Raw genomic sequence first — 10,229 nt, 5'->3', positions numbered from 1 at the left:
TTCAAATGATATGGCAACAAGGCATGCTTTGTTCTAGGGTTACCGCATGCTTGCTAAAAATTGCAATACGACCGCAATGCAATCAGCTGACGGTATCGAGTACATTTTGTGGCATTTGCGTCAGAACCAATGTGCGGTCACACTGTTCGTGCGCTGTCTCGCAACGCTGCGGTTTTTGCATAACAAAAACTTTAAAACAAATTAAGTTGCAAAACCAGCAAAGCAAACTTAATCAAAATTGTTCGAATCGGAAAAACGTGTAGCGAACTTTCAAAAACCAATACAAAGCAATGGGACAGTACACGGCGTCACAGCGTAAAAATGTGCGCATTTTGCTCGTCGGCGATGCGGGAGTTGGCAAAACATCTTTAATACTCTCTCTGGTAAGCGAGGAGTATCCAGAGGAGGTCCCACCGCGTGCCGAGGAGATCACAATACCGGCAAACGTGACGCCCGAACAGGTGCCCACCAATATTGTGGACTTTTCGAGCGTGGAACAAACTGATGACGCATTGGCTGCCGAGATTAACAAAGCGCATGTTGTCTGCATCGTTTACGCTGTGGACGATGATGATTCTCTGGATCGCATTACCACACACTGGCTGCCTCTGGTGCGTAACACATGCAGCAGCAACAATAGCACCAATGGCAATGCCAACGCCTCGAGTACCAAACCAATTGTGCTTGTGGGCAATAAAATCGATTTGATCGAGTATTCAACCATCGACAGTGTGCTGGCCATCATGGAGGACTATCCAGAGATTGAGAGTTGTGTTGAATGCTCGGCCAAGACGCTGCACAACATTTCCGAGATGTTTTACTATGCACAAAAGGCGGTGCTGCATCCCACGACGCCGCTCTACATCATGGAGGAGCAAGATGTAAGTTTTGCGTGTTGGTTTATCAATGTGATTTGAGCCGGTGACTGCGTGAAGAGTCCTTAGATTATTGCTGTTGTGTACTTGCAGCCTCCTAGCTCTTACTATATTAATTGTACGTTTATAGTCTGTCAGGATAGAGAATTTATTTATAGAATAGAATTTATTTCTCATTAAGGTAATACAATTTTCTCAAACAATCTGCTCTTAAGCTAATATCATTGTGAAGATACAGCCACCTAGCTCTTACTTTACGTGCTGTTAGTCCAGGACAAAGCCTCTTTAATCATACCATATGGTCATTTTCTATAAATAGACATCTACTTATCTTGTTCAGCATAACAAACTTTTATCCAGCGACTTCGTGTTCAGTGTTCAAGTATTCTTTATTCTGCTATTCTGTTAAGCCAGACAAAGCGTCCTAGACTGTGTATAAAGTGCAGCCTCCTCAACCTTACCATTTGGAATGTGTTGAAAGTTCACTCTGTCAGTCAGTCAGTAAAAATTGTTGTTTATATTTATCAGATAGTGCAGTATGTGAGTGAGCCAGCAAAAGGCATTGTTTATATTTAGCAGATTTAATTAATTTTAATCTCTTTTACAGCTAACGCCCGCCTGCAAAAAGTCGCTGGTGCGCATATTCAAGATATGCGATATTGATAGCGACAATCTGCTGAATGATTACGAGTTGAACCTCTTTCAACGACGCTGCTTCAACACGCCACTGCAGCCACAAATACTGGACGAGGTCAAGTCCGTCATACAGAAGAATGTCCCCGATGGCATCTACAACGATGCAGTCACCTTGAAAGGTTTCCTCTTTCTCCACTGCCTGTTCATTCAACGTGGACGCAATGAGACCACCTGGGCGGTGTTGCGACGCTTCGGGTACAACGATCAGCTGGAGATGTGCCAAGAGTATTTGCGTCCCCCGCTAAAGATTCCCCCTGGAAGCAGCACAGAACTTTCGCATCGCGGTCAACAGTTTTTGATAGCGCTCTTCGAACGCTACGATCGCGATGGCGACGGCGCTTTGTCGCCGGAGGAGCACAAAATGCTGTTCAGCACTTGCCCAGCGGCACCTTGGAGCTATTCCACCGACATACGCAAATCGTGTCCCACCAACGAGGCCGGTTGGGTGACGCTACATGGCTGGCTGTGTCGCTGGACCTTGATGACGCTGGTCGATGTGGTGAAGACGCTCGAGTATTTGGCCTATTTGGGTTTCAATGTCCACGAGAACGACAGCCAATTGGTGGCCATTCATGTGACTCGCGAGCGGCGCATTGATCTCGCCAAGCGCCAGAGCAGTCGCTCTGTCTACAAGTGCCATGTGATTGGACCCAAGGGATCTGGCAAGACGGGTCTGTGTCGTGGTTTCCTCATCGATGACATGAGCAAGCTGCTGGGCAAGGAGTTCAAGACGAATGTGGTGCATTGCATCAACTCGGTGCAGGTCTATGGCCAGGAGAAGCATCTCATTTTGCGAGACATCGATGTGCGACATGCGCTCGATCCGCTGCAGCCACAAGAGGTCAACTGTGATGTGGCTTGCCTCGTCTATGACGCCTCCAATCCGCGTTCCTTTGAGTACGTCGCTCGCATCTACATCAAATACTTTGCCGAGAGCAAGATCCCAGTGATGATTGTGGGCACCAAGTGTGATCTCGACGAGCGGCGTCAAGACTACCTAATGCAGCCATCTGAGTTCTGTGAGAAGTACAAGCTGTTGCCGCCGCATCTGTTCAGCCTGAAGAGCAACAAGAAGGAGCTCTACACCAAGCTGGCCACCATGGCAGCCTTTCCGTGAGTATTCCACATTCATTTCAATACTGATCTTTGGGCAACTAACTGTCATTTGGGTTCTGAGCATTGGTGGGCATTTGGGATTCATAATGGATTAATGGCTTTTTATAATGATTTTCTCTTATTTCCCTCTCACACCACTCTCCTTGCCCCTCTCTCTGCGTCTGTTGTTGTTGGGTGTTCTTGTTGTGTGTTGTGTTGTTGTAATGCGGATATTTGCTGCACCACCTGGAATCGACTACAAAAAGGCGTTTCCAAGCCGCCTGGATATTGTTCTACAAGCACAGGTTGGTACAGCTGTGGGAATCGGCGTAAGTTTTAACATTTTTGCCAATTTGACACTAATTAAATATTTCACTCTCTATATATTATATTTGTGCGTCGTCTAACATGCAACACGAGTCATCACGTCTCACACTTCACTCTGCTTCACATTAATGTATTTTTGTGGTGTGGCACCAACTCCTAGAACTAATCTTAATCCTAAACCTTATGATATTCCATCATTGAACTCTTTACTAATATTGTTATTTCTGCTCTGCTCAGATATTTGCGACAATTCGGACTCATGACGGATGATCACACGGTCTGGTTGAAGGCGGGACTGGGCGTGGCAGCTGCCACAGTGCTGGGCTTCATTGTGCTCAAGGCCATAACAGGGACGCATTTACGTTAAGAGGAGGAATCAAGTGGAAAAGTGAATCCCAGACCAGTAGCAGAATCCCTCAATAATCTTGTAACTTTTTCGAGTTTCGTTTCGTTTCGCTTGAATCGAAATTTATTGTTAACAAAGTGCGGAAAGGTGTTTTGCAATTGTCATGTATATAAAAAAAAATGAAAGCTTAATTAATCTGAACTTAGTGATTGGACACAGGGACAGCAAAAATGAACAGAATAACTTACAGTTAGCCCAAGCACAGCATATATTATTGCATTTCTATTTATAAATAGCTTGCAAACACAAACGGTATATATTGATCGATATATATATTATACACTTAACTCTGTATAACGCTCTTCTGATAAGTCTTATTAGTTTTACATCGTATTTATGCCCAAAACAAACACACATTATCGCAATCGACTGTTGTTGTGATTAGCGAGCTATCTATATAGTCTTATATATATACAATTATATTCTATTATATACGATGTACAGTCACACAACTATACTATACTATATATACCTATATATATATATATATATATAATCGTACATTGTAGTTGCAACTCGCGTTGCATATTTATTATATTTTTTGTGGAGAGTAGTAAACGTTTCTTGTAAATACGCGCAAATCCCAAATGAGCAATAAATCTATTTAAATACAAATATATATATTTAACTACAATGTTGTATGACTTTTTAACTTAATTTTAAAGTATTGTAAGCTACTTGCACTTGTTTTTACCTGCTACTGCATTGTTCTTATACCCGGTAAAAGGGTATTATAACTTTCTGATTGCAGGAAATGTAACTAACAAAATGAATATTTTCTGACGCACTGCTATTTTAATGTTCACAGCTGTAACAGGCAGATGGAGGCATCTCTGACCCTATACAGCATATATATCCGTCTGAATCTGGTATATTTCAGTACTTTATAGTATATTTTAAATGTAGCACTCAATCACTATACCAAATACAGCCGTTGGTAGTGTTGTGATATATTATTTTTGCGGGACTTAGCTGCTTTGACTGACAAACTGGTATATTTCAGTACTGTATGGTATAATTTGAATGCAACACTATATAAATATACCGAACATAGCTTTAAGTATTCTTGTGATATAGGTATTTGGTACATTTTAAGAATATTACCGCACTAAAGGTATCTCGCAGTCGAGCACACTCGATTGTAGCTTTCTTGTTTAAATAAGTTCCATGTTTATTAAGCTATTTTATTTTGTAGCAACTATTTGTGAATGTGTTTACAGTATAAATTTGCTTAACTGTCTCAATACTTAACTGCACATTAAAGATTAAGGATAACAGCCCAATTTTATAGAGACAGTTAAACAGATATTTAGGTTTTGATTTATATCTTGACCTAAGGAACCAAATTTACTGGCTATAGCATTTATAGTCTTTGAGTTTTAGGTGTGTCCGACAGACAATGTGTAATTAAGCATATTTAAAGTAGTTAATGGAGTTCAAAATGCCTCTCGTCAATTAGTTATAATACCCTTCTATCCTATATAATTACAATATTGTTTCGACTTTCCACTTAGTTGCTAACTTTCTTAAACTAATCCTGCACTCAATCTATGGCCAGTAGTTGACCTTCATCTTGTTTGTGTCAGTTCTTAATTGCATTCACCGCTGCCGCTGTGGGCGACATGCAATTGCCATCGGGATAACGTTTCTGGAATTGTGTGATGAGTTCGGGATCCACTAGCCGAATGCCATCCAGCTGATTGCCCAACGTTATCCAGTTGGGTTGAATGTTGTGTGGTCGTCCGAATAGCTCAATCTTGCGCGTTCCCGGACTCAAGCGTTCAATGATGCCGTAGATCTCGTCTGGTTTGTGGGACGTGGCACGCACTTCAGCCACAATGACATCGCAGTCGAGGCCGCGATTCAAATTGTTGGGATTGCCCTTCATGCCCACCAAACAATGCTCTTTACCGTGATTCAGCCAATGTCCTGTGCGTCCAGTGCGTATGATGCGCTGTAGCTGATTTGTCTTCACCCAGATGAGTTCATCCACACGCTCGTAGCCCCAGAGCTTGAGGCAATCCCTGCCCAACTCCATGGCACGTCCCGTCACCCAGAGGAAGATTAAACCTTCCTCCTGCAGTGCTGGAATGCCTAGCGCTCGCATCTCATCATCCGACATGGTGCCGTAGGGCAGCTCCATGTGTATATCCCATGGTGGATCGGCCATGACCACCGCAAATTTTCCCAGCACCGTCATATCGAGGAAACGCAGATCACATTGAATCCACTGAGGTGGATACAATGTGCAGCTGGCATCGATGCTGCGCTTGAGGCTGAGCTTCGTCTTCACATCCGTCGGCTTGTTGGTGTTGATGTGCGGCAAGGTGTCCACCTCGTAGTGCACATACTTGCACGTGGCCATGTGGAAGCAGGTGTTGAGGAAACTGCAATCTCCCAGCGATTCATCTGTGTGCGATTGTATAATCTTCTTAAAGTGCAGTTTGGTGCACTTGTCCGAGTCGCCCGAGGATTCGCTGTCATCCGTGGACTCCTGTGACTCGGCCTCGCAAGTGTTAAGTGTCTCCGTAAGGATCTCACCATCCTCTGTGTCCTCGGCGCTCGTCTTTAACTTGTTGCTGTTTCCACTGCTGTTGCTGGCCTCCTTGAGTTGTTTCTCCTCGCGACGTTCCAGCTTCTTTTTAGCCGCCATCTCGTTGGCCACCTGCTGTGCTTTGAGGCATTCCACCTTGGTGCCGTGCGAGCAAAACTCCATCACCTGAGCACCGCCGTGAGACTTGAACTTCTCGGCCACGGAACGTTCTTTAGCTGTGGGTTTGGTAAGCAACTCCAAGATCTCCTCGCCCACCTGCTTGCTTTGTTTCTCGCGAGTCGAGGGCAGCGACAGCAGCATCATAATGTCATCGGAGGCATCCAGACTGGTTGATTCCTTGCGACCGCTGCTGCCCTCTAGCTTCAGCAATTTCCGTTGTCCGCGTTCATCGTCAGACTCACCATCCAACTCGCCAGCCACTAGGTGAAATAGAAGAACACGTTTGTTAGGGATTCTCTAAGAGATTTCGCAACTTACGCTTCCGCTTTGCCTCCGCCTCCTCCTTCTGCTGACAACTGTCGTTGACATCGTCGTAGATTTCGCGCAGCTCTTTGGTTTGCACTGAGATCACCTCGTAGCCCGCTTCGGTGCCAATGGTCACATTCCTAATGCCAATGGCACCTTGATTCGCCAACTTGCCTAGTATAAAGTTCACCATTTCCATGGTCGGTGGCTGCTCCAAAATGCCGCCTACTTTGTGAACAATTTGGGTGGACACAATAGGCAAAACCAATGTGCTGGCACTTAGTGACTGCAGCACAGCCTTCTGCACCTCCACATCTGCCTCAACTGCAAATAAATTAATATTTTCACTTGTTGCCGGCTCCTTGCATTTTGTTGTTGCCGCTTACCAAGCTCCTTTTTGGGATTCGTTTGGTCTTCTTGTTTGTCGGAAAGTATTTCGAATCGCTCCTTCTTGCGCTTCTCCAGTTTTTCACGCAATGTATTGCGCTTCGTTTTCAGCGATTTTATGTCCCACGCATCAGCCATTGTTTGTCAATTTTCTTTGCGTACTTTTTGTGATAAATACAAACTAGATAAAAAAGCCGTGTTGTTTACATCAAAGTATTGCAATGGGGCCCTCGACACGATCCAACTGTCCTTGTTCAAGCAGTTGGATCTACATACAGCCATGTTGCCCTGCGCCTATCGATAGGCCAATAAGTGTAAACGGTGAATCTCAATTGCGCCAGCTTCTAATAAACTTAAATTAAGGCTGCTTAAGTTACGGCGGCTGTTTTTACATTGATTGATAGACTAAAAACTGTCAATTTCTAAAAAATAATCCAATTTGTCATTCGTAGTTTAAAAACTTGCGCTTGATATTTTTTAGTACATTTTATAATTCAAGAAGCGGTCACGCTGTGCGCTAGTCTACCGCTGCACGTCGCTGGTGGAAGCTGTGCGTCGCGTCGTTGCTTCTATACACAAATTTTGCTCAACCGAAACGTGCTAAAACTATTAAATAATTGATGAGAAATTGCGCGAGTTAAAACATTATGCAGTGGGTGCTCCAGTGAAATGTAAATTTCAATTGTTCAAAATTTATTTGTGCCGTAGTAGTTGCTTTCGCTCTCGCTCTCGGTTTCGCCCCTTGCTGTTCCCCGTACATACATTTTGTATGTGTACATACACACATACACTTTGTGGGCCTTTTGTTTCGTTTTTGTTTATGCGCGCGTAGGAGAGCATAAAATGCGCGAATAAACACACACGTACAGGGAATTTGCAAAAAGCGCCAACGTTGTGTGCGTGTGTATGTGTGTGTGAATGTATGTGAGTGGGGAGTGCGCATACATTGTTATTGTTGCCTGTCGTTTTTGCGCTCTTCTTGACGCGCCCCAGCAACGGATTTGCGCTCTCGCTCTCTCAGACTGTCTTGCGCTCTCCAAAAGTCTTTTAGCATGCGAATGGTGTTACGGACTTAACTATGAGAAATTTTGTAACGCGACATTTGCACGGCTACTTTGGAGCATGACGGTCGTTTCGCTTATTCAGTGGCATAGAAGATAACGCGAACGCGTGCAGCAGCAGCTTGCAGCTCACCCCGAACAGAATCAGTAGAATTTCTGTAACAGATTCAAATTGGGTGCTTGCGAAAAAAAGTAACAAAAACAAAAAAAGAAACAGAAAAATACGTCGTGTTATTGATTCTGTGTGCGTCGTGTGTGCGTCTGTGTGTGTTTATGTTTGGTGTGTATGTGTGAGCTTTGCAGTTGCAGCAAACGCCAAGCGTTAGCTTCTTCTTCTTTCTCCTCTCGTTTCGTTACGTTCGGTTCCCGGTCTCCTCCCCCATCGCCCCACCCCCTCGTTAGCTCGGTTTCGGTTTTTGGGTGCGTCGTGATTCTTCTGTATATGAAACATTTTTTGCCAATCGCTGCAACTTTCAAAAGCATAGAGAATAAAATTGAAAGCTTGACAAGCCCAAAAAAAAAAAAATAAAATAATAATTCACACAAAAATTCTCAACTTCAGCTAACTTCACAATGTGCAACATAAACTGACAAATAAGAAAAACAAAACACACATAAAAACCCAATCCAACATAATAAACAACAACAAGAACAAATCAATCATGAAGATGGTGGACAAATCGTCCAAATTGATGGATAAATTTGTCACCAGCAGCGGAGGCGGTGGCGGAGCTGAAAGAGGCGGCAGCGGCGTCTCAGCTGCGGCCGCAGCAAATGCAGCAGCTGCTGCAGCGGCGGCGGCGTCGGCAGCGGCAGCGAACTCAGCTGGCGGACTTGGCGGCGGTGGCGCTGGCAGCGCAGCCGGCGGCGCAGTGACTGCGAGTAACGGCGGACAAAAGCCGGTGCCTATGAAACTGTTTGCCGCCTGGGAAGTCGATCGAACGCCGCCCAATTGCATACCCAGGTGAGTGAAGAGTGCGGATAGCATTTTACATAATTTCTAATTGACATGCTGTCTATGCACTTAGTGGCGTTGGGGGAGAAAGGGACAGGCAGCTGTGCAGCTTTGCAAATTGGAACGTTTAAACGTTTTTAGTTTAAGTTGTTTCCGTTTCGTTTTGTTTCGATTTGTTTTGGTTGATTGTATTTTGTTTTTATAGTATAGTTACACAACAAAGTGCAATTGTAACTCGCAGTTGATTATTGTTATTCACGTTACGGCATTGAATTACCTTTTCCCCCCTTTTCCCATTGCGCACTTGACATTCATGTTTTCTTTGCTCTCATTTTTGATGATAATAATAATAATAAACTATTGTTATTGTCCCAGTGACCCGAAAGTGTTTGTTTAACAACAAATGGCGCGTGAGTCACCTGTATAAGATACGCTGCGAGATACAAGATACATTTCGCTCTTGCCGCATGTTTGAACAGAGATAAGCGGATAAGTTTTATTCCCCCATTAAAATATCAATACGCAATTAAGCTCGAGATTCGACAAATATGATAAGAGAGAGGCTATTAATAGCTGCATATATCTTTCTTCTGATTTGACTCGGCAAAAATCTTGTCTGCAGATAATTTTTGGTCGTAACCTTTTCCCTTTTTTTTGCTTGCTTATGTTGTTTACTTTGGCTACAGCCAAAAAAGGTCATGCACCGCTGAGGAAAATGGAAAATCGGGGGGAAAACGGGGGAAGAAATGGAGGCATCTTCAGCAGTCTGCTTTATCTTTTGTTTGTTTATAATTATGCGCTTCCCTGCACCGACGTCGACGTTGACTTGTTTTATAATTAGAAACTGAATCAATTTCAACAAAAACAAAAAACGAGTTTTCATCTCGTTGTCTGTAACAAGTGACATTTAGTCGCCTTTTTTTTGGCCATAAAGGTTAATCTGCATCTTAGGGCAACCTTTTTATTTATTTGCTGCTCTCTCTCTCTCTCACTCCTTCTCTTTCTTTCTTTGCAATAAGCAAATTGTATTTTTATGTGCCTTAAATTGTATCTTGCGTGGCACGTACAACGCAAAACTGTTTGCCTTTTGGTTGACCAAAGATACGTGTGGCGAAAACCCGTTTGACCCATCAAATGCAATCAAATGCGAATTGAAATCAAATCGGTGCTTCTCACTGATTGCCAAAATGTGATATTTGGAGAGTGAAAAGTGGCGATTGAAAACAATTGGTGTTGATAATTAGAATACTTTCATAGAATAATGTCCAGAGAAAGTGTTAAGAAAGAAATAAAATATGATTTACGATTTATAGAGGAATGAAAACTAGTAAAATGGGTAAGCAGAAGATATACCCAAATGTGTCCTTTAGTATATTTTAGTATTTTGTGGTATATTCGGTATATTTTA

General features: G+C 43.3%; 3 protein-coding genes across 6 annotated transcripts in view; 2 read left to right on the top strand and 1 right to left on the bottom strand.

The window, feature by feature from the left end:
* The first annotated feature begins 111 nt into the window (after positions 1 to 111).
* Positions 112 to 4,033, top strand: LOC117574169 (mitochondrial Rho GTPase). Of its 3 annotated transcripts, none has more exons than XM_034257860.2 (4): positions 112 to 881; positions 1,483 to 2,684; positions 2,933 to 2,995; positions 3,231 to 4,033. In XM_034257860.2, exons 1-4 carry the CDS (start codon positions 291 to 293, stop codon positions 3,358 to 3,360), a joined length of 1,986 nt encoding a protein of 661 aa, XP_034113751.1. In that variant the 5' UTR covers positions 112 to 290; the 3' UTR covers positions 3,361 to 4,033. The 3 variants fall into 3 exon arrangements, with proteins under 3 accessions (XP_034113751.1, XP_034113753.1, XP_034113752.1); XM_034257861.2 differs by having other exon boundaries at positions 114 to 881; positions 2,933 to 2,971; XM_034257862.2 differs by lacking the exon at positions 2,933 to 2,995.
* On the bottom strand, positions 4,022 to 7,272 carry LOC117576631 (N6-adenosine-methyltransferase MT-A70-like protein). The gene is made up of 3 exons (XM_034261558.2): positions 6,805 to 7,272; positions 6,431 to 6,742; positions 4,022 to 6,372 (listed from the first exon to the last, which is right to left on the bottom strand). The coding sequence occupies exons 1-3, from the start codon at positions 6,941 to 6,943 to the stop codon at positions 4,982 to 4,984; spliced, it is 1,842 nt and encodes a 613-aa protein (XP_034117449.1). The 5' UTR covers positions 6,944 to 7,272; the 3' UTR covers positions 4,022 to 4,981.
* A 66-nt stretch (positions 7,273 to 7,338) lies between these two features.
* Positions 7,339 to 10,229, top strand: part of LOC117576630 (phosphofurin acidic cluster sorting protein 2) — a 45,219-nt gene continuing 42,328 nt past the window's right edge. The window contains exons 1-2 of one of the 2 annotated variants that reach the window (XM_034261555.2): positions 7,339 to 7,476; positions 8,429 to 8,830. In XM_034261555.2, coding sequence (XP_034117446.1) covers positions 8,529 to 8,830 — 302 coding nt within the window. In that variant the 5' untranslated portion in view covers positions 7,339 to 7,476; positions 8,429 to 8,528. The remainder of the gene's footprint in view (positions 7,477 to 8,428; positions 8,831 to 10,229) is intronic. The other variant, XM_034261556.2, reaches the window with a different exon arrangement.

Source organism: Drosophila albomicans, chromosome 2R, assembly GCF_009650485.2.
Source record: "Drosophila albomicans strain 15112-1751.03 chromosome 2R, ASM965048v2, whole genome shotgun sequence".
Lineage (NCBI taxonomy): Eukaryota > Metazoa > Arthropoda > Insecta > Diptera > Drosophilidae > Drosophila > Drosophila albomicans.
This window is presented reverse-complemented; position numbering and strand designations above follow the sequence as displayed.

Coding starts and splice junctions, on each gene's coding strand:
- LOC117576631 (XM_034261558.2), bottom strand. CDS start 6,943: ATGGCTGATGCGTGGGACATAAAATCGCTGAAAACGAAGCGCAATACA. Junction 6,743..6,804: donor GAATCCCAAAAAGGAGCTTG/GTAAGCGGCAAC, acceptor ATTTATTTGCAG/TTGAGGCAGATGTGGAGGTG. Junction 6,373..6,430: donor GGCGGAGGCAAAGCGGAAGC/GTAAGTTGCGAA, acceptor TATTTCACCTAG/TGGCTGGCGAGTTGGATGGT.
- LOC117574169 (XM_034257860.2), top strand. CDS start 291: ATGGGACAGTACACGGCGTCACAGCGTAAAAATGTGCGCATTTTGCTC. Junction 882..1,482: donor ACATCATGGAGGAGCAAGAT/GTAAGTTTTGCG, acceptor TCTCTTTTACAG/CTAACGCCCGCCTGCAAAAA. Junction 2,685..2,932: donor GCCACCATGGCAGCCTTTCC/GTGAGTATTCCA, acceptor GACTACAAAAAG/GCGTTTCCAAGCCGCCTGGA.